Raw genomic sequence first — 27,556 nt, forward strand, 5'->3', positions numbered from 1 at the left:
CCCAGCAGCTGTGCCCATGTTGGAAGGGCTGCACTACCTGCAGTTGATTCTTCAGCTGTGACTCACCCCCATGGCGTTCAATGGCCGTTTCTGTGGTTTTGGCTGCTTCTGCAGCACTTCCATTGACCAGCCCAGTACTAATTCATTTAGTCTTAATCTGTAAACATTTGATTGATAATCATGAAAGAGCAATATAAAAGCTTGTGCACTGTATGGATTAAAAGAGCAGACATGTTTATAGCCTGATAACAACAGAGTAATCTGGCAAAGATCAGGAGTCTCACATTCCCATATCCAGATGATTTTATTTTTGGAGTCCAGTTGGTGGTTTTCATTTTTTGGCTATTGCAAAACCATCATAGGTCTTAGCTGTTGCAACACAGGAGGAGGAGGAGGAGGAGGATGCTGGAACGGACGTTCTGCACTCTTATTTAGGAGGCTTTCCCAGTAGTTGCTGGTCTCCGAGTGCAGCAGGAGGAATGATGCTCCCTCCTCGCTGCCTGGTGAGGGGGACAGGGTGCAACTGTTGTCACTTAATAGTGCCAGCTGCGAGGGGCATGGACAAGCTCCAATGACATTTCTGCTCCGCCCCAGGAAGAGAAGTGCTGAGGTGAGGAGCGGGAGGATTGTAAAGTGGATCCCTATGGAGAGGAGGAGGGGTATCCTCAAGACTTTAACCGGGAAACGGACTCGAGGCAAAAAGAAATGGAGAGGCAAGCAAACTCTTATTTCAGCCAGCAATCTGTGCTCTGCTCTGGGGAGGGCTTGCAAGTTGGAGCTTAACCAAAACACTAATTCTGCTTTTTTGGAGGGAGAGGAGGGGGGACCTCTACCTGGCACATCAATGTTATCCTGTCCTCTGCTCTCCATTTCTCCTGCCTGGGCTGAAGATGCTTTTTAAAAAGTAGGGCTGTTGTGTCAGGGTGGCATTGCAGCTGCATGTAAGCTTGCTGGGGAACTTGTGCCACACTGCATCCCTGTCCCCTGGCGTGCTCACACTGAGCAGGCTGTTACTCTTCAATGCATGCTGTGTCCTGTGGTACAAATTAGACCTGAACTAATTGCGGAAGCGCCCAGGGCAGCGGGTGTAATTGGTGCTGTGCTGCCTGTGGTGTTGCCTGCCTTGTTCTTTTGAATCCCCTTTGGAGAGTCTGACATAGTGTAGCAGCAATGTTGTGGGCATCCTGAGTGTCACTGAGCAGTAATTCATCTAAAGCTTGTGGGGGATGGAAGGCTGAGGACGATTAGAGTCCCTTACTCTACTGACTGTGCCTGAAGGGAAGGTAGTAACAACCCAAACTAGGCTACCCAGAAAATGGTTAAGGCTTTTGGTTACTGGAAGGAGTCGTTTCTCTGTTTTTTCCTCCTCCTTTTCTTCCTTTCTTTGCTCTTACTGAAATCTTCCCCATTGTGCAGTACCTAATCTTGGGTGACCATCACTCCAGGAGCCACAGGGACCCCACGCCTTGAAAGGGGGATATCCTTTTAGGCATGATCTGCTGCAGCTGTAAATGAACACGTTTGTTTGACCTTGGTTACTTCCTAGAACAAGGAATTTATCACCCTATTTTTTTTTTGGTCTTAATAGGAGCCCTGTAGCAGTTATACAAGCATCTGTTAAAACAATCTCTTAATTGTATGTGTTCCTCCAGCCATTGTAGTGACAAAGAAATCCTCCTGCAATGACTACCTTATCCAAGGCAGGGCAGAGAAACCCTGCTGGGTTTCAGATATGAAAATGCAGATATAACCTATCTCGCCAAACTGTTTTAAGTGCCTTTTTTTTTTTTTTTTTTTTTTTTTTTGAAGCAGAGTTGAGAGGTGGATTTGAAGTGCTGATTCTCCGTGTTTCCTGGCAAGGGCATTCCCCTGGCACACAGTCCCTGGCGTGGCCTCTGTGGCTGCTGGTGGGGTGTTTGCCAGCCTGGTCCTCTCTTTGTTCCCAGCAGGGACACATGCATCACATGAACACTGCTCCTGCCAGCAAGCCAATGCAGTCTATTTTCCTTACTCCAGTCCCATGAAAACTGCCTAGTAGGTTGGAGGAAAGAAGGCATTTGAGTTGTTGGTTTAGCAATTAGCTTCCTGCATGTCCCCTGCTCCCCTTGCCACTGTTTGGTGCCTCTTGCCTTTCTACACACTGAATTCTCTGCTGGTGCACGTGCATAGACATAAGTCCATGACAGCTTTTGTTTCTGGTTAAAAAAACTTGTATTTATCTCAAGACTAAAACAAAGTAGGGGTTGTAGGTATTACTTGCCTCAGCAGGTTGAAGGAAGATTATACTGCTGCTGGATTCTGGACTGGAGAAAAGACTGTGTGGGAAACAGTGTGAAACAGGGGAAAGCATCTCAATGTACTCTAGGTAGCCCAGCTAGCACTGGTTTAAACCAGAGTGCATGAGTCAGGTTGATTGATCATGAATAGAAACATGATGCTTATTTGGAATGGATAGCTATAGTGAAAATTTGTATTATAAATTTCTATGTTGTCAGTTCATGGTCTTCTCCTCCTATTCCTGCTACTGGCTGGGGTTCAACAATCTATAGAAAAGCTAAATCTCTTAAACACAAGCTTCTAGAGGAGATGACTCCTCTTTAAAGAAAATTAACTTATGTAATTTGAGGAGAGGCAGAGGCATGCTTAGGGAGCAAGGAAGTCTTCTAATTTTCTGGATTTCTTAAACCTGGTCCAAGGGGAGGCATTGTGATAGTGTTTCCTTTCAGGAAACAGTTGAATTAATTGCCTTTTTTCTAGGATTTTCATTTCACAGGATGCTGTTTTAATGGCTGATGCATTCTTTACCTCTTTCTTGGCAGGGATGCTAATTACTTGTCTGTAGAATCACTTTGCATCTCCAGTCCAAACACATATGAACATGCTGAGTTTGGAAATACAGCACCCAGCATCCTGTGCTTGGTTGTCAGTCCCTTGACTTTTCTGGTGGACAGTTTCAGACCATGCTGCTTCCTTCCCGTCTCTTGTAGCCAATTTGTCATCAGAAATTCAGGAAAACCCAAAGTCTGCTCCTGGCTGTGTCCCTGTTGTATTAAATAGGACATTCAGCAAGTTGTGTATCTGCTTCTGTCCTCCCTTTCAGTCAGCATCTTAATCCAGAGCAACAGGACCTGCCTCTTAACATGTGAAATGTTAATAATGCCAGTGTCCCAAACTGCTGTAATTGAGAAAACCTGTAAAATAATTTTTCATGAAGGCATGTTGGCTCTTAGAAAGTCAAGACGTAAACGGAGAGGTTCTTATGACTTCTCAAGGCGGTTTCTAGGCCGAGCACAGCCGGTCTGTGCCCGGGTTCGGGAGCGCAGGGTCTGTTTGTGCTGCGCTGCAGAGCCGAGATGCGGCAGCCCAAGGGCTCCCTCCACATCTGGCACTGCTCTGTGCCTGCCTCGTGGCTCCACCTCGAAATGCATGATTTCGGTTTGGGGGTGAAAAAGTCAGAAATAAGAATAATAATAATAAAAAAGACTAGTGATGTGGGGGAAGGGAAGGAGGAGAGCATTATTTTGCACCTTTCGTGGCCCCTGTTGGCGTGAGCGCCTGCTCTCATTCATAAATGGCTCTGACAGCCGAAAGCCCTTGCTCCGAAGAGAAATCAGACAACTGGGGGTCGGCTCCGAGGGCCCCAGAGGGGCGATGGAGAGGGGGAGCCGAGCCCCGTCCCGGCGGGGCCGCTCTGCCGGGGGAATGCGGAACCGCGGGGCTGCCGGGGGCAGGGGGCGGCCGTGTTCGAGCAGCGATCTGGCGCTATGACTTTTTTTCTTCTTCTGTTTCAAGTAAACACTCTTCCCCGCCCTCCCCTCGCTCCCTCCACCCCACCTCCCTCTCTTTCAGCCCCGCTCATGTGTTTCTATTTAAGGGCTGCAGTGCAGACGAATATGATTGGCATCTACAGCCCCCTCTTGACTTTCAGCTCAAGCCTTTAGAGTGGAGAAGGAGCTGAGCCGCCAAGGGGAGAGCTGTTTCTTCTTTGGGTTTACTGGGGGGATGGCTCAGCTGTGGATTTATACTGCTTCTGCCCAGGATTTTTTTCTCTGAATGGGAGCAAGGATTGTGGAAACCATGTTGGGAAGAGGTTTATTTTCAGAATCCATCATGAAACTGTGCAACTAATTCACTTTTTTGGCTCCTTTTTGTATTTTTTTTTCCTCCCCTTTTTTCTTCTTCTTCTCTCCAATGTCCCTCTGTGCTGCTGGGTTGTGGGCCAGAGGAGGCTGTTTCTATATGGCCAGCCATTTGGGGATATGCTGCGAGCCAGGGTTGTTTGCTGATTCGCTTGGCTCTGGTGACAAGTTGGCCTGTTGTGAATCGGATGGACGGAGGTCGCTCTCAAGGAGCCATGGCTGGAAGCTGGCTTACGGCTTGCTTTTTCCCTTCCCCAGGTGCTGATGCTAGCTCTGAACCCATGATCCTGGAGCAATATGTGGTGGTGTCCAACTATGAGAAGCAGGAGAACTCTGAGATTAGCCTTCAGGCTGGAGAGGTCGTGGATGTCATAGAGAAAAATGAAAGCGGTAAGTTGTATTTGCTGCTTTTCCCTCTTCTGATGGTCTGATTTTTGCATTTGTTCCTCTGCTTTCAGTTTCCTCATCACTACTTGTTAGCTGTACGTTTGCTCCATCTGGTACAGTTACTATGTCTGGCAGAGGATGTTGAAGTTTTTTGATGTTGATTTGGGCTGGGGGCCAAATGTTGCCTTCTACTGTAAGAATGTTTCATAGGTTTTGTGTGTTAATTAGCCAAGGTACACTAATGGAAAATGAAGGTGACGGAGAGAAGGATCTGCAGCTAATGAAGCTGATGTATAGTAGGCTGCTATAGCTGCCCTGCTGTCTCTTCAAGTTTCTGTCAGTATTTCCATTACTAACTCCCTTTGCAGAGGATTTATAGGATGAGTGTTTAAAAATTGCTTGGGATGAAACTTGGCTTGACAGCTTAGCCTGTGGCCCAGAGCTCAGTAGGGAGGGGAGAGAATGTGCGTAGATAAATACGTGGCCATGCACAGTTTCAAAACTTCTTGCAGAAGTGTTAATTGGGGAATTTTGAGGCAGAGAGGCAGAGGCTGTCATGTAAAAGCAAGATGAAATCCCCTTCTGCCATGCATGGAATAACCAGCTTGCACTTGGAAAATGAGATTTTTGGCAAATGTTTGTATAGATTTCTTTTCTGTACTCGAACTTTTGGATGCCTGGTAGCTTTGAGTTGGGCAGAACACATGCAGGAGAGTGTGTACGTGTGAGTGGTTGGAGTGGCTTAGCAGCTGGTTTGAATAACTGCCTGTCTTCAGCAGCTCCCCTCCTCCTCTCCAGCGCTCCTTGTGTATTAATCCAGAGCTGTTGTCCAGGACTGGTTTCCAGCCCACTCGTGACTTGTGTGTCCTCATCCAGAGGGGCTGCTGACATTTGGACCTGTTCAAGCCAAGGCTCACGTTGTGGTGCCTACACATCCAGGGCTCTCTCCACTGGCAGGCTCTGGAGTGTGCTGGGCACAGCAGAGCCTGGGGACACTGGGCCGCTCTGATCCAAGGTTCAAATTCACCTTCCAGAGCTAGGTTATCCACAGAGATGGCCATGCATTGTATTTTTTCCCCTTCTTTTAATGGAGTGGTGATTTCTCTGTTTTATGAGAGCCTCATGCTTGTTTGGCTCAAAGTGATACAGTCATTTGCTGGCTGGTGACTTCGTGTGGAGTCCAAAAGGATTGTGTATGGAAAGGCACTGGGTAGTGTGGGCAGAAATACCCATCTCCTTGGTACTGACTGTATCACTTGCAGAACTAATGGAAATCAAACTGCTCATCTGCCCCATTAACAGCAGTAGTTTTGATTGAAGAGGGAAAAATGTCTTCACTTCTTGAACTGTGTCTGGCCTAGTGGACAAGCATCCTCCCTTCCAAGCCTGTGGCTTCTCATTGTCAGTAGTGGGTGTCCCTGTCATCAGAGCAAGCCTGGTTATATTGTGGCAACTTATATTCCTATTCATGGTGTCCTTGTCTTGGATAATGGCTTGTGGAGCCAAGGGAATTAATTGGGCTGTTAAATAATACAAGAAGCGTCTGAATTCCAGTTACAGTTCCTTTGTGTTTTCATTTAGTGTGGCCTCTCTGCCTTGCACAGTTCAGACCACATTGTATTGAACCACATGGTATGCAGAGATAGAAATGGAGAATGTCAGGGTTTGAATTAATTAGTAGATCCTGGAATGGGACTCTTTTCAGGGAACATCCTTGAATTTGGATTATACGTCTTAAAACCATATTCTGATGCTTGGCAGCCAGATTCCTTAATGTCCATGTAAACAAGAAAGGAAATCTGCAGCCTGGAATTCCAAGCTGTGATTTTGCTCTTTATATATGTACAAAATAAAAATATCTATATCCTTAAAAAAAAACCAGCAGATAAGCTCCTAAGTCACAGATTGGTGATGTAGAGAGCATCACTTGCTTGGATGCCTTTTTTGACTGTTCTTGTAGGGAGCTCATGATTTAGTTATTCCAATAACAGGACTCCAAACAGTCTCTTAATTCTTCCCTAGGTTAAGGATACCACAAGAATGACTTCATTACAGTATCTTGTCTCTTCAGCTACAGCTGAACCTTTGGATGGCATGTAATGAAACTAGTAAAATTTTGTTGAAAGTCAACTTTCAGAATTTATAAATTATGGCTTGAATTTGAGTATCTGCTTAGTGTAAGCAAGCAAACCTGGAAGATGTGGTTATGACCTCTAAGAACATGGGCGTATAATTTCCAAGAAAATAAGGTTATTGGGCTATGCACATGTGTAATGCTTCATTTGACTGTATGGTTATGTTGGCTTTGTAAGAGTTGTGAAGCCCTACCTGTGATGTATAAATTAGGCTCATTCTTCTAATCCATACAAAGGAGATGCAAGGTGACTTGGATGTCACTTGCAGCAGGGACAGTGTCTTCAGTGAAAGGAAGGAAGAGCTGCTGGACAGCTTGTTAGCTGACAGCTGAAAGGTCGTCTCAGACTGGACAGTGTGTGTTGGATGTGGTGTTGGGCCAATATTTTGAACCTCCTTTTATGTACAGACATGTATATAGCATATCATGTCTGCTTTGGGTGTTTAACTGTACTTTGGGGAGCTTAGATATGTAAAGGCACACAGATGACTTTCATTTTAAAACCTTGCCTGAATAGGGTTGCCTGCTGATGCCAAGGACACTTAAATGGTTCTTTTGTTTTCTGGAGCAGAAAAAACTTTAACTTGGCTTTGTTGCATGGCTTTCATAGGAAAGAAACACCTTCTCTTTTCTGGTCAAATGTCCCTATGTTTTTTACATAAGGAAGCTCACAATCAGTTTCCAAATGATGGTGCACATTTCACATCTTGCTGGGTGTTTTCTTCTGCACATTTCTAGGCCCTGAGCTAGAGTTACCATCTTTTCTGATGTTGGCTTCCAAATTGTGTGCTTTCCTGAAGGACATAAACTGTGCTTGTTCAGAGCCCAGTGTATGGGGCAGAGGTAGAAGGGGGGAATATTTGGTATTTGATTTATTGAAGCCTTATCTGGTATTTCATGAAGCTTTTTTAGCTTCACCTTAAGTGTGTCATGCCTGCTGTGTAGTATTGCTCAGTGTTAATTTTCTCATATAGGAGATGGGCCTTGTCTCATTTGGTTTTCTCTTTCACTGAAAGAGTTGGATAAGTTGTCCTCATTATTGTGCTATTGGACATTATTTGAAGTTCAAACTTCTGTCTGGTATTATGACTTAGGAGCAAGGTCAGTGTAGTATATGTGGTGAAAAATTCCAAAACCCTCAGTCTGAGTTGTGAAACCTTTGGGTCACTATAACCTGGTTGTTGCTGCAATTACTGTGGAAGCAAGCCTTCCTAGACTTAAATAAAGCTGTTATACTTCAGAACAAGTTATTTAGTAGTGTACCAGCTCTCGGGCTCCAGCATTTGGTTTTTGCAGCAAACGCCTATCTTGGCTCAACAAAAGTTGTTCTTCGGACCTTAATTCTGTTAATAAGATCAAAATACCCAGTATGCCTGTTGTGTCTGATGAATACTTATCTCTTTCTTTTTTTCCTTAGCTGGGAGGAAAATCTGCATGTAGCAATGGTCACAAATGCATCAGAAGAAAAAAGGAGGTTTACAGTCTCTACAGATGTTGTCTGGAAAGGGGCTGTAGTTACAGGGTTTGTGTTTCTTGCTAAAAGTGACTGTGATTTGTTTAAAGGCATGGTGTAATCAACCTGCTCTGTCCAACACTATCTAAACATTTCTGAGTTGTTTCAGAAAAACTATGTGAGTAGTTGACGTAAGTCCTGTCTGTCGACTACATAGGCTTCTTTTAAACCTTAACCAAAAAAAGCCTCATGGAATGACTTAAAAATGTATTTCTGCTGCAGAAAAGAAATGTTGTGACTTTAAAGCAGGAATGTGACAGATTTCTCTAAGGTGGAAGAGGGAGGGTGAGAGCAGCTCCCTCTCTGCCAAGTTTTGCATGGATGTGGCTTGAAACGGTCAAGCTATAAACTGTGTCAGCAGTGTTTGCAATGGAAAACCTGACAGACAGTGAAGTATGAGCACAGTCCCGAGCACCTCAGCCTCTGCTGCTGCTGCTGTGCCTGCAGGCAGGATGGGAGCTCTTTCCTTGCAGCCCCTGGGAGCCCTGCCTGCGGTGGAGGCGTCGTGGGATGGCGTTCTCAGCTGGGCCGAGCAGGGCTGTAGCCATTTCCTCTGCAATTACATAACTGCAGACCAATTTTCAGCATTACAGTACATGTAATACGTAAAACAGGGCTATTATGGTTAGTGTAACTTTATCAGGACCCAAAGGAATCTCTGGGAAGGGAGGCTGCTTTTCTCTCTTTATCTGGGCTGTGGACTTGGTGCTGAGGAAGATCTTTGCTCATCTGGGAGTCCTGGCTTAGAGATCCTGGGACTTGCTGGCTGTCCACACAGTGTCAGGAGATGAATGTGTGCCTGGCAGTGTTCTCTGCTGTACCATTTGGTTCCACTGGTGCTGCTCACTGGCTGCAGTCAGGGCCTAGGAGAGGGACATAGAAAGGCCACAACTCTCAGTTCCTGGGGATGCTCTGGCTTCTGTATTGTAAGTTCCCTGTTCTTAGATTGAGGGCTTTTGGAGTTAGGCTTCTGCCTCTTCATGGGGAGCACAGCACCCTTTATTTGAAGGTGTTGCTTTCCAGGGTTAAGTAAGTGGATTTATTTGGTACCAAAAGGGGCCAAGATTACTTTCACAGTTAATTGCTGCATCTTGGCTAAAAGCACACCCTTAAAGTGTTCTAAGTAGAAACAGAGAAATAGGGTTTCTTGCCACTCATGGACCAATCTTGCATCTTTATATCCCTTCTGCCATGCCTCTTTTTGCAAGTAGCATTGATTTTTAGTCACCTTTCTTTAGTGTTGGTCAGGCTTTTTTGTTTTAAATGTTGTAAAGATCACTGTTTCTATCTGGCATCTGCTTTTTTGCTGCTCTTTCTCTAGGTCCTTGTCTTTGTGATCCCCCTCTATACACAGAAGGGACTGTGTGCACTGCTAGAAAATGTCTCTGAGCATTAGTATTATCATGTAAAAGCTGGCCAAACCCAGTACACTTCTGTTTATTCTAACAGATAAGTGGCAATCTAGCAGCTTTCTAGGTTTCAAATGTGACTGTAGCTCTAGACCAAATTGCAAAAGCAGTTTCCTAGTTTGCTTGTGAATTGTCAATAGCTTTGCATCCACTGGTCAGATGTGCTACCAGACACAGAAATTGCCAACACTATGCTTTATTTCAGGTGCAATTGGTGTGTGTTGGCTTCCTTTAGAAAGTGAGCTTTTTTGGTTTTCCTTCATGTAGTATTTCAAGAGAGTGTAATTCACCAGATATGATGCAGGACTTGATTCCTGTTTGTACACCCAGCTTTGCTCTGCTGTTTGCTCTGAGAAACTACTTCAGTTCTCTGTGTTTCCACTTCTTCCCAGTGTGTCTGTGTATTTGAATCTGAAGCCTTGTAAGAGACCAAGGTCATGATATAAAAAGTAAATACTCCCTCATACAGGACCCCTTCCCTTCTTGGTCAGTCCTTGAGCTGTGCCTGGAATTTGAGAAGAAACAAACACTTCTGTAGGTTGAACACTTTTCCTCTAGCACCTTTGGCTTTATCCCAGAGGACAGGTTTAGGTGAGTGGCCCCACTAAGAATCTGGGACAGCTTGTCTAGCTGCTGCTGTATGTGCCAGTGTTCATAACTCTAACAAGGAGAGCCAAGTTTAAGGAAGGACCACCCCAAGCCCCTCTTTAGAAAACCAAGGTGTGTATCCTTCAGTGTGCATTCTGAATGCAGTGCTGCCTTGCCATGTGTCCTGCCTTTCTGGCACCAGCCCAGCAGCAGGGGTTACTTGATCCACTTATGAATCAGTTCCTGCCCTGCTGCAGTTTCTGTCCAATGAGTGTACTAATGCAGTCAAACACAGGCCATCTGAGGAGGCAGGGTGGGTGATTTGGAATTTTTGGCCAGGAGTTACTGGAAAGTTGTTTAATGTCATAAAAAACAGTGTTTGCAGAAGTTCTCTCTCCAAACAGGGACAATGCTGGCAAAGCAGAGATGCTTTCCTCCTTCAAATGTTTGCAGCTTGGGGCTGGAGAAGGGCTGCTCTGTTCAGAGCTGTGAGGAAGGATGCTCAGTGGCACTTGCTTGTCTCACTGCAGCAGTGTCTTTGTCTTCAGGATTTTTGGAGGCACCGATCAAGCCTGGTTGTTCTTTTGCTTTGTTCTGCAGCAGTATATGCAAAGGATCCTGTTGGTGCATCTGGTTGCAAAGGACAGGTTTTATTTTAAATTTTAGCTGTCTTGGAAACTGCTGTCTCTGGATGGAGCCTGGGTACCTTGTTTTAAAGTAGTCAATGGAAATGGAGTATTGATAAGAGGAACAGGGACATCTACACTAACCCAGGTTCTGTGCTGGCTCCAAGGGAAGCCTGGGACAAACTTAGAGCAGAGAGGTAAACCTGGATGTGATGATTTGCTCTAGCCAAGTTCTCCTGGAAATCAGCTCCTTTCTGGGAATACAGTGCCTGACCAACCCTGCAAACAGGCACTCCCTCTTCCAGTGGCCTGTTTGCTAAATGTTGAATGGATGGAGGGAATTTGCACTCACACCAGAAACAGCTGGGTCAGCAGGAGATGAGGAGGAGCCCTCCCTCCTCTGCTCTTGCCCTTGGGAGCCCAAGGGTGGGGTGACACTGTCTAATGACTTTAGCAGATGGAGTAATCTGGAAGCAGCCCTTGACAGCCTACCCTGAGTTCTCTGGTGATTGTTTTGTAAGATATTTTCTGAACACCTTTTTTCTTGCCTTTTTCCTCATCTGGTTGAATTTTTAACTCTGTGCCTCAATAAAGAGGATGGCAGCTGCTTTCTTTTTCTGGTTGTTTTATTTCAGCAGTCAAAACGTGTTGGTATGGCTGAAGCCCGCATTTGATTTTCCACAGTTAAACTTGAATTCACTGTGCCCAGAAAGGAATCATGCCACAACATTTCTGAAGTAGTTACCTCTGAGCTGCAGTTCAAGGCTGCCCTGTACATAGGTTTGAATGATAAGGGGTTGGGACTGAAGTTCCTAGGCCTGCCTATTGCTTGAGCATCACCACACCAGCTTGGGCTGTTGCTACATAAAATAAAATTCTTTAATTATGAATGTTTTGTGATATTTATGTTGCTATCTTGTGATGTCTAAATGGCTTCCTCTGCCCCACTTAGTAACTTTCATGGCAATTGACGTTTGTTTCTGTTTAAGAGCTTGGCAGGCAATTCTGTGTTGGAACCACTGCAGGGTTGTTACTACTCTGTTTGTTTTGTAGTGGTCCTCTATCACTGTGGAAAATAAGGTTGTTCTCCACTGCCACCTCTGAAATGCCTATTGTTTTGTCACTGTGCCAAGGGATTAGGGTGGGCTCCTACTTTCTGCTGGTGCTATTTGTTCCAGCCCCGTGACAAGGGGAGAGTGTGCCTTTAACTGTGCTGTGACATTTCCATCTCTTCTGGGAAGCTCTTCTGCATTTCAAAGACATCCTTGCTTGGTTTTCCTTTGCCCAGCTTCAAATTGCAGTTGGTATTTACTCTGCCTCCTTGATGACAAGCTCATTAAGAACTTTTGAAATATGTGTGTCTGCTAAAACTCTGCCCTTTGCAGTGCCTCCTTCTACTGGAGCTTTCCTGGGACACCTTCTGGAGCTCTGCTGCTGGGGGTGTTTTGCCTGTTGGGATGGAGTTGTTGACTGTGGCTTGTGTTACTGGGGTTCCCACTTGATTTGGGAGCAGCTCAATGTCACACTAAAGTGACCTTTGGTGTGTTTATAAAGCCTTGCAAAGTTACCTGGTATTGGTGTTCTCTTGGGTTTGTAGTTGAAGGTTTCAGAGTAGTAAGAAACTAATTACTGTTTTCCAAGCAACACTGCCTCATTTCATTTCCCTATAGAGAGAAAAGATTGATTAACAAGTCATAGGGACACAAAAGATGTCATGAGGTCATGTTTCTCTAAAGCATTCTCCTTTTTAACACTACCCATCAGATCCCTTTTATGTAGTGTTCACTTTTTAAAGAGTTTTAATGAAACATTTCCAGATTAAGACATAAAACAGCTTCCAATTTGAAACTGTCCCTCTAGAACATATTTTTTCAAATGTTTTGGGCTGTAATGTGTGGTTTATATTCATTTTTCTAGTCTTACTCCCATTGTTTGTCTTAATCTTGAGCAACTGGTGTTCTGACAGGGCTAGTTCAATTATGAGAGGGTTTTTCCATTTTGTGGAGATATCTGAAGTCCAACCACTTTGACTTTTGCATTCATTTGTCTTTTCTTTAGCTGATATCATGCCTCTGTGGGACAGCTTTCCCACACCTCTAAATTTCTCACAGCTCAGGAGAAGGGTGATTGCTGTGACTAGGAAGTCATCAAGTATATTAAATATTTATCTCTAGGACTGGGTTTTTTCCATGCTATCTTGTAAGCATTCCACTGAAGTAAGCAGGTTCCCTTTTCAACTTCCATCCACCTGGCTTGAGGAGAACAATATACTACTCATTTAATTGTGGTTAGCTCTCCAATCTAATTGTAGGTTAGAGGACATCTACATTTCTCTGATTTCTCAAGAAATGGGAATTAGAGGCCAAAGAGAGGAAGGAACCCCCCTGCCTCACAAGTGCCAGCAGAGCAAGCCCATTGCTGGGGCCAAGCCTTCACACAGGCAGGACTGAAAGAGGTCCTGGTTCCCAGGTCAGCATGTGAGGAGATTTTTCTTGTTTTCAGACCACAAGAAGTGTATTTCAAAGGGGAGAAAAAGATATCAAAGTCAGCCCTTGCAAAGATCGTTTCTCTTCTGCATCTGTTTTGACTTCTCCATATCCAAGGCACTGAGACTCCCCAGACCTCCTCTAGGAGCAGAAGAAGGAGCAAGCCTGTCTGGGCTTCATATTTGCTAGCTGTGGGCATGAAATCTGTTCCAGGATTTCTGAGACTGCCCTGTTAGTCCCTCTGCTGGGGAGAGGGTGGGATGTGACCACTGAAACCACAGACCTGAAGACTTATCTGTGCATAAAGGCGCTTCAGCTTTGGACTAACAGGGCGCGTCGGTAAGGGTGGAGGAGCAGTGGCACACAGGCTTTGCTGCCTCTAAGTCTGCTGTACAACACATCCAGCTACTCCTGAACTGTAGGATATCTACCAGGCCTCTGGAAACTTCACTTCTGAAATTTCCAGCTGCCTGCACGTTTCTTCCTCTTTCCCTTCTCATTTAACCCTCCTCTGCTGGGACTATGCTGAAGGCAGATAGTTGAACTCCCCATTTCTCCTTCATACCCTGTTTGGAGCCCAGGATGGCAGGCTGGAAAGGAAAAAAATTACATAGCATCCCCTCTTGGAACCTTTACTCATTACCTACTCTGTTTATGCAGTCACTGCCAGTTTCGGGACCCTGAAACCTGCCCCAAGAAAATCTTTCCAAGGAAAATCTGCTTTTTATATTAGAATGCATAAACTTTCTAATGATTGAGTTTCCTATATCAGCCAAATAGGTCACCAGCTCAGCACTGCTGCAAGAAACTACCAGGGGCCAAGAAGATACAAGTATTATTGCTGAGGCCTTCCAAGGAGTCCCATAGTTACCCTTTGAGCTACATTCCTTAGGATGTGACTGCTTTTAAAAGAACAACCAACCAAAAGAACCTTAAAAAGAATTTATTTTTAATTATTTCATGGATTTTTTCTATATCAAAGTTCCTTTTAAGAAAGCAGGTTAATGAAATGTCTTGAAATAAGCCCCCAGAATACTGAACTTAATGCATAATAACTGATGTTTTCTGCCCTTTGTTCTAGTTAATCAAGACAGTAATTATACACAAAGACTTTGGCTCTTGGAGTGACTTTCAGGCCTGTTTTTCCAAGTAAGAAAAAGACTGATGGTGCATTTTTGTTGTGTCAGATGAGGACAAGATTAATAAAGGATGGAAGAGATTTTTTTTCTCCCAAGCTGCACAGCAAATAAGCAGTTCCAATAATACTTTGGCAGCGAAATGGAAGCTTTAATCATTAGCAGACGCATTTCAGTTACGACCAGCAACATAACTCCATGCTTTTGGTTTTCATGTTAAAAAGAGTTCAGTTTTGCCACAAACCAGTTTCTTGTCCATCTTCAGATTTAGCAAAACCTATAGGAGTAATTGCCTTGCTTAGGATTGCCATAATACAATGAGGTTTAGGGGGTGGCATGACAAAAGGATGCATGTTGGCTCTTCCCATCCCCTCCCTTGGGCTGAGACATCAGACTTTCTGGCATTGTTGGTGGAGAGTTTAATTATATTTTTGGTAGAAAGATGTTGGCTTGTGGCTGGATTAACCAGAGCAGTTCTAGAAGAGGCAGCAGATGCGATGGGCTCTCTTGGAGCTCTATTTTACTGGCTGGCTTCTTGTTACTGCATTTACTGGCAAGTTCAGGTTTTTGTATCTTGTTACAGTGTGACTTCATCTCAAGTTGCACATGCAGTGGGACATCGCTTTATTTCAAATGAAGCTGGACTGCAGTTGTATTGGCAATGTAGTGAAACTTCATCTTGGTGATAACAGCAAGTATTTCCCAGACCTCACTTGGATCTGTATCTCCTATTTTTCCCTGCAATGTGAATGTGTGCTGGGATGCCCTAACGTGTTGCTTTGAGAAGCTGTTGTGATTCAGTTGCAGAATGGCCTCCAGCTGATCCTTCTCCCATCACATGCACACTCTTCCTGGTCAGCATGCTGGTGGGATTTTCTGTGATGCAATCCTGTCTCCCCAGCCCCTGGAGAGGAAGGGCAGTGCTGGATGCACTCAGGCTGCAGACTGAGCTTCACTTTGCTCCTTTATTAACACACCTGCCATATGTTTGTTAAAGAATCACAGACTGGTTTGGTACTTAGAGAAAGTTGCTTTCTCGTGATTAGCAGCAGCCTGACTAGCCAGACCAATGCTGTCAGGCACACATCTGTGCTGATGAGGATAAGGTGACACCTTCATGATTCGATGTCCAGGCCTTGAGGCGCTACTCTGGCTCTCAAACCTGACCATATGTGCAGGTGAAATGTATCCTTCTTAAAGGATGGTCCCTCTTAGGGACCAAACCTGGAATAGAGCTGGAATGACAAATTCCAGCAGGCTGAAACTGAAGTTATGAAGGCCCTAACCAGGATTCCTACTCACGCACAATGGAAGTGATGGGGAGGGCGTTGCAGGGTAAATCTCCATGCAGTGGTGACCCTAAGGCTGGAAGAACAGCATCTAACATTAAATTTGAATCATTGGCTTGAACATTGGTAGGTTCAGAGATGACACTTCATTCTCCCACATGGACTTTCATAGCTTTTGGATGTTACTGGAGGCCTCCATGCACAAGGAAGAGCAGAGCTGCTTGGAGAGACTCAACCCATTTGTCTTAACTGAGTATTGCTGGAGATTTAGCATGGGTAATGTGAACTTGGCAAGATCCATCACTGACCATTGAAACCCTAGGATTAAACTCAAGGCCAGTTTATTCAGTGTCCTGGAAACCACTCTGAATAGTCTGCATTTCTGGGTGTCTGCAAGGACAAGACTGCACACACTGACTCATGGGAGGGAAGGTGAAGCTTGCTTGTTTGCCTGAAAACAGGATCAGGGGTCTGAGGGACAGTTTCTTTGATGTTTTGTTCTTAATTCTGTCTAAAATTCCTTACTGTTACTGAGAAGGGAATGCTCTGCAGAGTATGAAGAATTAAAATTACAGGATAGCTGTGTGCTCAGGGTGAGCTTGCAAGTTATTCTCTTGCTTCAAGTAGTCTGTGACCAAGATGTCCTTGAATAAAAGTAGAATGACCAGAAACAGGATGTTATTTTCATTGCCAGGCAAATGGGTTAACTGAGTCCTGTAGAAAATGCCTCTTTTGCTCCTCCTGAACACAGCAAGCAAAACTGGTTCCTGTACCAGCTACAAGTTAAATTACACACTTGGTCATTCCAGATGTCTTTGTATTTTTAGAGCTGACTATACACTTCCTGGACTGTTAGCCTGTTGGCTTCAAAATAAGAAGTGAGCTTCTGGGGCTGGCGTGTGAACCTTTCCACTTCACTGAGAGCTGGGAATTTAAGTATCTTTCACAGAAGTATCCAGGTTTGAGAGCCAGCCACATGAAAGGGTGTTGCTTTCCCCATGCCACCCCAGAGACTCCCCAGCTAACAATCCCAAACAGAAACCAGCATCCCACAATAAGGACACTGTCTGGAGAATGTGCATGTGGGATCTCGGGATCTGAATGGTTCTGGGGATGTCTTGCAAGATCCCTGCTGACACTGGTTTAAATTTGGCTCTGGATACTGGGAATTGTTGTGTAAAGACATTTGAGGGAAAACGCTGGTGGTTTCAGAGAAACTTCCATTACAGATGAGATGTAGCCACCCTTTGTAATACTGTGACAAATGCCAGTGTAGCCACCTCCTTGCATGGTGCACTTGAGTTGTACAAGGGCCTTTTTTCCACCAATTATGTGTAGATGTGGCAGAGGCTGAGTGCTTGGGCATGCACTTGCCCTTGGCAAGTGTATCTTGGAGGCACTGCAGTGATAGGAATTGAAATAATGACTGGGCTAAAGTCACCTGTACCTCAGCAATGGCTGCAGGCTGCCAGATGAGCTACTCTGGCTTCTGCAGACAAACAGTGCCAAGTCCTTGGTACATCAGGACAACCATCTGCTACAGCTGAAACTTGCCAAACCTACTAATTCTTCTCCATATTCTCAAATCTTGTAATCCTTCCTCTATTTCTTCTTTGCCTCTTATTTGGGCAGACTCTTGAATGGACCACGTGAGTGGCCCCAGGTAAATTTGGTGGAAGTTTAAATGTGCATGGGGGCGGAAGATCTGAAAGGATAACTGAGTGCAGGTGGAGATTAGTGACTTCCTTCCTGGGTATCATTTATTCTGCTGTGTCTCCAGTTTCTTTTCACTGATCGCCTATACCTTCTGTCAAGAACCTAATGTGATTAATGATTTTTTGTGAAAGCTCAATCCTTCTCTAATTTCTTCTGTCAAGAGCACATTCTAATCTAAGGAAATGTAACACAGCATGTTCCTCAGTTTAAGGAAATCAAAATACTGTGTTTCTTTGGGACTGAAGTTTTACTTTAACCTTGACAATGTGATGCTGAGACATTTTTCCGTAGCTCTAAAGCTCTGTGCCATTATCAGGTCTTGGTGGATTTACTAGAATTGCACTTAAAAAGTAGAGCTCTCTCTTTCAACCTCCAAACCACTACTGAATGGCTCTCAAACCATCCATTGGTACTTTGTGTTTTTCTTTTGAGTTGGCAGGAAGGAGCCTCAGTTGCTGTAGTGGAGCCTCACCTAGATTGGTAAAAACACCATCACTTCAGAAAGCAAATTTCACAACTTTAGTCACAACTGTTCAACTGAAGCTGTAACTGAGGTCAGAACTACTTATCTTTGATTTCTGAAGCTGAATAGACCCCCTTTCTGGGAGAAAGTGACCCAGTAAGGCAAGTTCCCCTGAATGCTCACCAATGGCCAGCTCACACTTGAGACAGACAGCTTCTATTTGTAATACAACAAATAGCTATAGAACAGCAGAAGACAGTACAGCTAACCATGTAAAGAAACTCAGGAGCTTTTATTTTGGTGCTACATACTCCTTTGGAATGTATCTGTAGCCCCAGCATATCCTATTGGTAACAAGCCCTTTGCATGTTTTTGGAGAGTAGAGAGAGAAAATCTGTTATGAGCAAGTCACTGTTTTCTTCCTTTTGAGATTTTAATGTGGGATAAAAAAAGAAAGATATATGAATGATTCATCCCACAGGCTGTAGTGTTAATCCCATGAAGTTTATGTGAGCAGTGTGTGGCCAGCATCCTTGAAAGCAGTCCAGGTGCATTAGCTGTGGGAGGTGCTGTGTGGCCTGAAATGCAAAGGATAGTTTAAATAGACTTCTTTCCTGATGTCTGCTACTCAGATGTATCCTTCTGTCATGCCCTCTTCTCTGTTCCTTAATTTTTCCTTCTTGTGGTCTCTACTGTCTGTGTTGACTTCTAGTAGGGAGGAGGAAAATGAGTTGCATTGCTAGTCATGTTTTCCATCCACCTTTCTCTGCTCTTTTGCTGTTTTCCATTCAAGAATGCCAGCACTGAGACAGTGATTAACTAACTGATTGACTGGACTTTGTACAGTTTTGCCAGTGAGTTGGTCCGGATATCAGCTTTGTTCAAGTCAATAAGTGGTCCCTGATCATTCTATCAGTTCTTATAACTGGGTGCCCAGCTGGGCATAATATTTGTGTGCACCTCTCCATCTCTCAGGATGGACCATATCAGATTTTTGTTTAGTTGGGTGTTCATACAGCTTCATAATCTTCCCTGAAATGACTGAGCCATGCCTCCTGTCCCATGCACAGGGAATATGGCGTGGGCATGGCCCGTGGTGGCCCAGGCTGTGCAGTTCAGAGCCAGCAGGCAGGCAGATGGGCCCAGCTCTGTTTGAGAGCTCACAGAATTCATCAGTAGCCAGGAGGCCCCGGGGCGCGTGGGAGGCTGAGCGCTGTTACGCAGCTATCCTGATTTGTTTGGATTCTCTGCTGTCCACGGCTGGAGAACTTGGAAGTGGATGCTGGCAGAAGTGAAGCCTTCTCACAAGACTCTTGCTCTGTGCTTGGAGAAGTGAAGTCACGTTGTGAAGTCTAAATCCGTAGTGGAATTTGATGATGTTGGTTTAAAGGGTCCAAGAACCATGACAGAAGTAGGTTTTAAAAATAAAAATGTAAGGTGTTGACTAGTCAAGGACTGTGAAGATACTAGTGGAGTCTTTTCAGCAGGTGCTTTCAATTTCTGTTTGGATTTTTGGCTGTCCTCTTCTATTTCAAAGCAATAGTATTTTGCTGGTGGAATTTTGCCCAAGAGTGTTCAGAAATCACCATTTGAAGGCTGGTAGAAGGGATTTCAGAGGCAGAGGACTTTACAGTGTGACCAAGCAGGGGCTGAAGAGCTGGCAGCAGTGTAGCCTGGCTGTTTCTGCTCAAGACCAGTTTCTGAATAGGTGGCAGCCACTCTGGAAAATCCAAGTGCTGTTCCTTATGATAATGAGGAACAGGCTTGGGATGAGGTTGGGAGCAGAATACCCAGCCTCCCTTCAAAAAACTGCAGTTTACACCCTCAACTTGTCATGAAGTTGCTGTTTCCCAAAACTGTATCTCTTCTGTGCTGCAGAAGGTCCTTGGTGGGCAGCAGTGGTATGAAATGATCACTGCTCCAGTTTACTCCGTGTTGCATTTTGTACTACATTCTGCTGATGATTCTCACTCTTTTATTAGCTTTCTATAGCATTCAAAGGAATAAACTGTAAATGTCATATGGCTCCTGAACTACACTCAAACAGCTACACATGGGTTCAAGATGAGAAATTGCATTTCCAATCCAGACTTCCCCAAAATAGGAATGTGGGTTGTGTTCTGTCTAGCGTTTTGTTTTGAATAGGAGACTTTTGGTTAATGACAGTCTTGGAGGAGAGCAAAACTGTCAGATGTCACAAGATCCCAACCGCTCTTTGTAGAGTGACTACAGCCAAAGACACTGGAGTGTTGGATTTCTGATGAATTTGAGTGACTTCTTAATCATGTGGTGGCAGCATCAAGGTTTCCTGGCAAAAGAGAATGGATAGTAAGCAAAAACTGATGTGTCCTAATAGTAATTTGCAAAAACAAACAACATTTCCTAAGGTGGATGCAGCAATTGAAAAGCTTACTTGTGGCTGTCCTTCAGCTTTCAACCTCCAAACCCCTACTGAAACCAGTGACTTTTCACTGGTATTTTGGGGGTGCAGCCATCTTCTTCCCCATCAGCTTCTTCTCCCTTCTGCTTTTTTGCGGGGTTTCTACTATTTTAGCCCATAGTGATCCATTTTGAACATCATCGTGGATTTGATGCTTTTCTGTGGAATATGACAATTTGTTTGTGGCCTCAGTCCCCAAGGCTGACTGAACAGCCTGCTGGCTGTTCGGGATGGGGCAGTCCACATACACACAGAGAGGTTGGGGCTCTCTGTAGTGAAGGGAAGTAGCCCCTTCTCCCTGAAGCTGAATGATCTGGAGAGTGTTCCCTCAAGGACAGCTCACTGTGAAGTGGCTTCTTTTACTGTGGCACGTATCCAGGCCACCGTGGAAGATCCAGGCGTTTCTACTGCTGGCTTTGGCATGCCAAGAGTGAAATTGTTTTGAGCTCAGAAGGTTCATCTTTATCCTTCTTCTCTTCAAAGATTGCAAAATTAAAAAAAAAAACAACAAAACCAAAAAAAAAAAAAAAAACCAAAAAAAAACCAAAAAAAAACCAAGCCAACAAAACAACCCAAAACCAAACTTGTGAGTACAGACAGGTATCATTGCTGGTTCCTTTACTCTAACTGGGATTGTGGCATTCTGAAAAGAAAATAGTCTTTCTCCCCCACCCATTCCATATGATACCCTTCCATCCCTTCAAAAACCCAAATGTTTGGCATAATGGCCTCTGGCTGAAATTTCCCTTGTAGGACAAGCTGGGCTCAAGCTATTCTTGCACAATGCCCTTTTCAAAATTCTCAAAAAGAGTGGAGTAGCTGTGTGCTAGCAGGCCTCCCCACAGCTGCAGCTCCAAACCTGAGGAGCAGATGGGCAGCTGGATGGTGTGTTGGCAGCAGGCTCTGCTCGAGCAGCAGCCTCCTGTCTTCAGCCTTGCAGGGGCTGTGGTTATGCTCTTGGACTGCGCAGCCAAAGAAAAATTAAGATCCTGATGGAAAACTTCTTGGAAGACTGAAACTACTCCTGCACATCTGTCCTCCCTTGGAAAAGGTATTACGTGCTGAAGTTATGAAATGTTGTTGGAGGGTGAAGTGATCTCTGTTTGCCAAAGATCCAGGAGTGTCTAAAGTGACTACTTGGGACAGCAGGGTTCAGGGAGCCAAGTACCATCTTCTCCAGCTGCGCAGAGAACACAGGAGCAGGACTTTGCCAAAGACAGTAAGTTGATACCTACTGGCCAGGAGTTGATATCACTGGCCAACCTCATCTAATTTCATATTAATGTGAAAAACAAAAGATTTTTTCAGATTCAGTGTGCCTGGTCTCACAGAATGAAGTGGCACATCTAATTTAGTGTACAGCCCTCTGTAGTCCAAGTTTCTGTGCACTTCCAATTAATTTATTATTGTAGATGGTATGTACCCATTTGGAATCCCCCTCTGTTCATATTTAAAATTTGATTGTATTGTTAAAGCACTGAGAATGTCAAGGCTTTTGGGGAGGATTTTTGTACTGACTAGCCTAGCTTTGATGTACTTGCCAAACATCTGTGTGCTTTCTATATATTTTCCTCTTGCCTTCAGAAAAAGGATGGCTGCTTTTATTTGTGGATGAAATACTTTGCTAGGAATGGCTGTAAATCTGAAGAGTTGAAAATTGTCAAGTGAGCTTATAGACAATAGTAACAGAGAATAAGGAATTAAACCTGGTATGCAGTCTGGAAAAACTAAAATTCTTCAGAATCTTTTTTTTTTCCTCCTGCTGGCATGGGGAGGTATGAAAATTGAAAATCCAGCAAAGGTCCAGATTTGGAAACTTGAAACCATTGCAAAGTGTGAACATTCTGGCAAGAGCAGCACAGGGAGGACTGGAAGGTGCTGGAGTCAGGCTGTCCTGCATGGACAAGAGCTCCCTGCTGGTAGAGATGTCTGTTTTCTTCTTAAATCTTCTGGTGCCCCATCAAATTACTTCTGATTTACATGAGCAGTGATGAAACTTGTATTACTAATGTTAAACTGAGCATTCATGAGTATACAGTTGAAAGTTTTACTCCTAAATCTATGAAAAAGCTATGGTGTATAAACTCAAAGGCCTGTTACATTTCATTTGGGTTTGGCCATTAAACTCTGACTCTGTTAATTTTCCTACCTTCTTCATGGGCCAGTATAAAGTGACTAAAAATGTTCTGATATTTCAGGAAATGGATAATAAGGGAACTCCATATTGTATATCTTTTTATTTTCTTATTGGATGACACCATCACTATAATAACAATTTATAATATTTCTGTTCCCTTAGAAAAAAACCCCAACAGCATATTTTAAAAGAAATTGAAAACCACCAAAAAAAACCCCTTGAGAAATGGGCTATTTGCAGCCCTGTGTCTCTGGAGAACAGACCCTCTAGAGAATTACTGTGTCTGGAGTGGCAACAGCTTGATTCCAGATGCACAGCAGGACTGAAGTACTGCACTTTGAGGTGGGAACTGGACTTGCACATAAAGTTTTATCTGTTAATCTGAGTAGACTCCTCAGGACACTGACCAAGGACTGTGTTTGCTTGCAGCTGGCTTTCTGTAAATCCAGCCTCTTACTGAGCATTTCGTTGTGATTCAGAGTAAGGATGCTTTTGGCATGTTTACTACACTGGGATTCAGACAATCTGAGTGAGAATATCAACGGTTCAGGGCTGTTTCACAAGTCTGATTCCCAGGGATCTCCATCTGCCATCCTGGGGAGCTGCTGGAAGTGCTGTATCAGTGCTCCAGAGATGAGCCTCCCTGGTGCCTGCAGCGGTGCTCAAAGAGCATCAGCTCAGCCAAGGAATGTGCCCTTAACATGGCCAGGGTGCCCCAGATGTATTTCATGTATTGGTACAAAGGAGAGCTGTCTAATCTGCTGCGAGGCTCTCCAGCCACGCGTGTGTTTGGCTTGGCCACCACCGTTCCTGCTCTCGGAGCCTGAGTGTGCGTTGGCAGCAGGGAATCGTCATCGCAGAGTAACTTCAGGCACAGAGGAGTCAAACCAAAGTTCATTTTGTTCCTTTTCTTCAAACTTAACAGCTTGCCTGAGTGAGCAGCGGGTGCATCAGCCACTTTTCTTTTTAATCAATACCTTATCTCTTTTGCAAGTCCTTTGCAATATCTGAATGAAATGCCATGCTCCTGAGACTGGCTCTAGCTAAAGACAGACAGGCATCTCATTTGCTTTGATTGATCTCATTTTAAATGCTACAGCTACAGGCACAGAAACAATGATCTGAATTCACACTTCGCTCACACTTCTTCTTATTTATTAAAAAAAAAAAACAAACAAATATAGGAAAATCACTGGTCTCCCCTAATGATGCTTCTCAGAAGCTAAAGGCCAGAAATATTCTGAAGACCAAACGTTGAATCTCCTCTGAGTTTTCATTTTCCTTCAGCTTATGTGTGGAGTAGCAAGTAGGTGCATATCTTAGCATTGAGGTGGTATATGCTGGTAGATGACCAACAAATCTAACCACTTGAATAACAGAGAATTAAATTTTAATGTTAGGACCATGTAAAGCTTGACTTCCAAATTTTGTTTAAAAATTGTTCCTGTTATTGTTTGGCATCTGGATTAACCTGATTATTAGCAGGGCAGTTAGAAGGCTGCATGTGTTGGTACTGGGCAACCCCACTCACTGACTTGGATTAGCAATCAGTGACAAATGGCTCAGCCAGAGAAAGCATGATCTCCATGAAAAGGGCTTGTGAGCACAGGAGAGCTGTGCTATAACTTAGCATGGGAGGGAGGAACATCAGGAGGATGTTGAACCTTCAGGTGCTAGCCAGAATATAGACCAAGAAATTCATGTGTCGTGTTAGGAATCTGTGCATAACTGGAACAGATGCTTGTCCTTCCCAAAAATGTGTGGTCGTGGCCTTCTGCAAGCTGCATGGCATGGTGTGTTGCTGAGCTGCATTGCACTCTGAGAATTTCAGGGGTGTGTGTGTGTGTGTCAAACAGCCCATGCAAACAAGGGAGGGGGTAGACATCCCTGAAATGCAATGGGAAAGCCTCTTCCCCAGTAGGGATTTAAGGGCTACAAGAGTATGCATTTTTCTTCTCCCCAGGTTGGGTTCTTTCCACTCTGTAATCCTTGCCCACATGTGCGGGGAGGGAAGCATGCCAAGGAAACTTCAATTCATTAGTCATCCTAAAGTGTGCTAGAAACCTCCTTGGTGTTGCTGGAGGTACAGTGTTGCATGTACTTTATTAGCATTGCAGTCAACTCCAGCTCCCTTTCCAAATGCACTCATAATCACTAAAGGGGATGTTTTGGAATAAACTTTGAGACCATACAAGCTTTTGTGAAAGCATAGCATTCCAACAGTGTAATTAGTATGTCAGCTAACAGACCTATCCAAAGACTTATTTGCTATCCAGGCTGTTTTACAATGCAAGAGCCATGCTTCTGTGATCTGTTTGTTTTTTATGGCAGTGCCTAAGGGCCAGCTGAGATCAGGGTCCTGTTGTGCTAGACATTTAGGCCCCGTCTCCAGAGAATGGAAGTCTACATGGGGAACAGACAAAGGAAACGCTGTTCAGATCTGGGTGGTGGAGGAGGGGAAGGGAAGTAACTAAGACTTGGAAACTGGGGAGGGAAAAACTCCTCCCACGTAAAGAATTGGTCTGGTTCTCAGCTCTCTTATGGAGAGCTCCCCAAAGCTGGGCCAGCTCCCCAGCTGCAGGACCATCCTCTTTCTCAGTTTGCAGTGAATGTGCAGTCTCTGTGCTCCATCACTGACCTTTCCTAAAGCAAGAAGGGGAAATCAATGTGTTTTGAGAGAAGGGGAAAGAAAATTTTTTTAACATTTTCAAAACGACCCCTAAAAAAGCCATCAGTCTGCCAAGAGTGAGATCCTGAAAAGTGCAAGATTGCAAAATGCCTGCATTGAAGGTTTTCTGTTGAAGGTTTTCAGAGCGATTGGGGAATAGCAGGAGATACATCAAAGTATAGCACTTGCAGCAGGCTCTGGCCAGGTGTAGTTATAGGCAGTCCAGCATTTCCTCTTTTGGTAGCCTTGTGCTGGAGAGAGGGAAGGGTTTAATCTAGCATTCACTCATAGGGTAAGCTTAAGTGACTCCCTGTTGAAAAGATAAACACTGTGCCTCTATATCATCTGTCTAGCAGGTTTAGGTAATCCCTTACTGTGCTGCTTATTTAGTTTAAATGGTGCTGTATTGTGTAATGCATGTGTGTTTGTAATAGAGGGTCTGCAAATCTCAGCTTTTTGCCCAAGGACAGCATTACTCTTGCCCTTGTTTCATGGTTGATTTATTCCTAATGGAAAGGAATAAGCCTCACAATGATCTATTTGTCTTTTCTCAGCTCCGTGAAATGTATGGAGATTGACAGCTCTTCTGTATCTCACGTCATTAATTTGCCTTGCTAGCCTTTATTTAGCATCAAAAGATCAACTTCCCTGATTGTTGACAGCAAATCTGTGCTTAGTGCCTGCTCTGGCTTTGTTTAAGCTTCAGGAGACAGAAAGGAGAGTCAGAAAATGAAAATATTTATGTACTGGGACTTTGACTTATTGTGCACTTAACTGTACCTTCCTGGAGGCAGACCAGCATCTGAAGCTGCCACAGCGTGGCCTTTTTCCATCAGAAGGGTGTTAATAGAAACATTGCTGTTGATGTTGTAGTGCAGGACTAACTCAGTGAGGTGTTTCTGGTTTCTTGGGACAGTGATTCTCTGCTCTGAGTAGCCTGCCTTTCCAGTCTGTAAGGAGCAACCAAAGCCTAAACATCAGTCTTTAAAGTCAAAATCCAAGGTGAGGCAACTAAGGGAGCTGCAGGAAATCATGTGCTTACTGCCATGTAGTGAAAAAAAAATCCTGCAAAGGTGCTTGAGCCAACTGTGTACCCTTTGTATCCAGAGGCTAAGCCAGAAAGAGTAGAAGTTAATGCTTATTTACTTGGCTGTATGGAGAGTATTTTCTGCAATATAGGAGTGGTTTTGAGCTGGGAGGAAGCTGTCTTACCTGAGGTTTTTGCCTCAGTAACTTTGCTATTTACCTGCTTTGCTATTTACCTTCTTTTCATATGCACTGCTGATGCACCTTTTTGCTGGAGCTGACGGACACAGATACCCCAGTTATTCCTGCTTGTGTTTTTAAAGTCTGCATGGATGATCTCAATTACCCCTTCCTTAAAGATCAATACCTCCTTCTGTTTCACCTGCACAAGCTCTACTCATTGTCTGGGACTTCATGATGAATGAAGATAAAAGGCAAATCTTTTTCTCCTTTTTTTATTTTTTCCAGTTTTCCATAATCTGCTCCAAATGGGACTAGTTTAACTTTGCACTGAACAAAATATAGTAACAAGTCTAAGTTTCTAAATTTTAGAGAAGCCTGGAAAAACCCTTGAGAAAACAGTGCATTGGGTTTGTAATCTCCTCTGGGGCGTGGCAGTGATCCTCCTGCCCATGTATGTCCCTGCTGAGCACAATGTAGGTTATGAATTGGCAGCGCACTAACGCCCTGGCTGCTCTTGTTGCCAGCTATTCATCACTCTGGTGCTCATTTCCGAAGCTGTCATTTCCTGCAGCCGTGTGCAGGCAGCTCTTTGAGGCTCAGCTCCCGGGGTCACTGCAGAAACAGTGAATGGAGCTCAGGAGGAAGGCAATGAAGCGGTGTCAGAGAGAGAGCAGAGCGTTGGATTTGGCTTACATCAGTGTGTGTGATAACACAGCATCTGGGCTGCCATCTAGCCAGAGCTAGCTAATAAATAGAGCTGGACAGAAGTTGTATTTGGACAGCAGAGCTTCTAGGAACAGCCAGGACGTGGAAATGGTCATTTGTGAGATGGTATCTGAGTGCTGCACAGCAGCGCTGCAACAAACCGAGGTGTCCCTGCTCCTTTAGCAGGAGTCTTGTGCTTCAGAAGGATCCCACAAAAGCTATTTGTAAAAGCCAGCATTTTTTATCTGGTGACTCAGCTGTGCTTCAGACTGAACTAATATCGCTGTTTGATTGCTTTGTCCTCAGATTTCTGCTGGATATTCTGTAGCCTTTGTTCATTGCTTCAAGCTCTTGTGTAGCATTGCTCTGTTCTGTCCTGACATAACCAAAGTGTGCCTCAGAGACAGCAAATGTGTTTTTAAATTAAGTAAGGAATGCCTGTATGATCTTGACTCTAGCACCTGCAGTGCTGTTTTGTACTCTGCTAGGTTTTGTTCCTAGCTCTCAGACT

At 44.3% G+C, this 27,556-nt stretch overlaps 1 protein-coding gene across 6 annotated transcripts in view; it reads left to right on the top strand.

The window, feature by feature from the left end:
- SH3PXD2A (SH3 and PX domains 2A) overlaps nucleotides 1-27,556 on the top strand; it is a 245,734-nt gene that overhangs the window by 170,783 nt on the left and 47,395 nt on the right. For all 6 annotated transcript variants that reach the window (XM_077182919.1, XM_054637312.2, XM_054637313.2 and 3 more), the window contains one exon: nucleotides 4,398-4,529. In XM_077182919.1, coding sequence (XP_077039034.1) covers nucleotides 4,398-4,529 — 132 coding nt within the window. The remainder of the gene's footprint in view (nucleotides 1-4,397; nucleotides 4,530-27,556) is intronic.

Source organism: Agelaius phoeniceus, chromosome 9 (genome assembly GCF_051311805.1).
Source record: "Agelaius phoeniceus isolate bAgePho1 chromosome 9, bAgePho1.hap1, whole genome shotgun sequence".
Taxonomy (NCBI): domain Eukaryota; kingdom Metazoa; phylum Chordata; class Aves; order Passeriformes; family Icteridae; genus Agelaius; species Agelaius phoeniceus.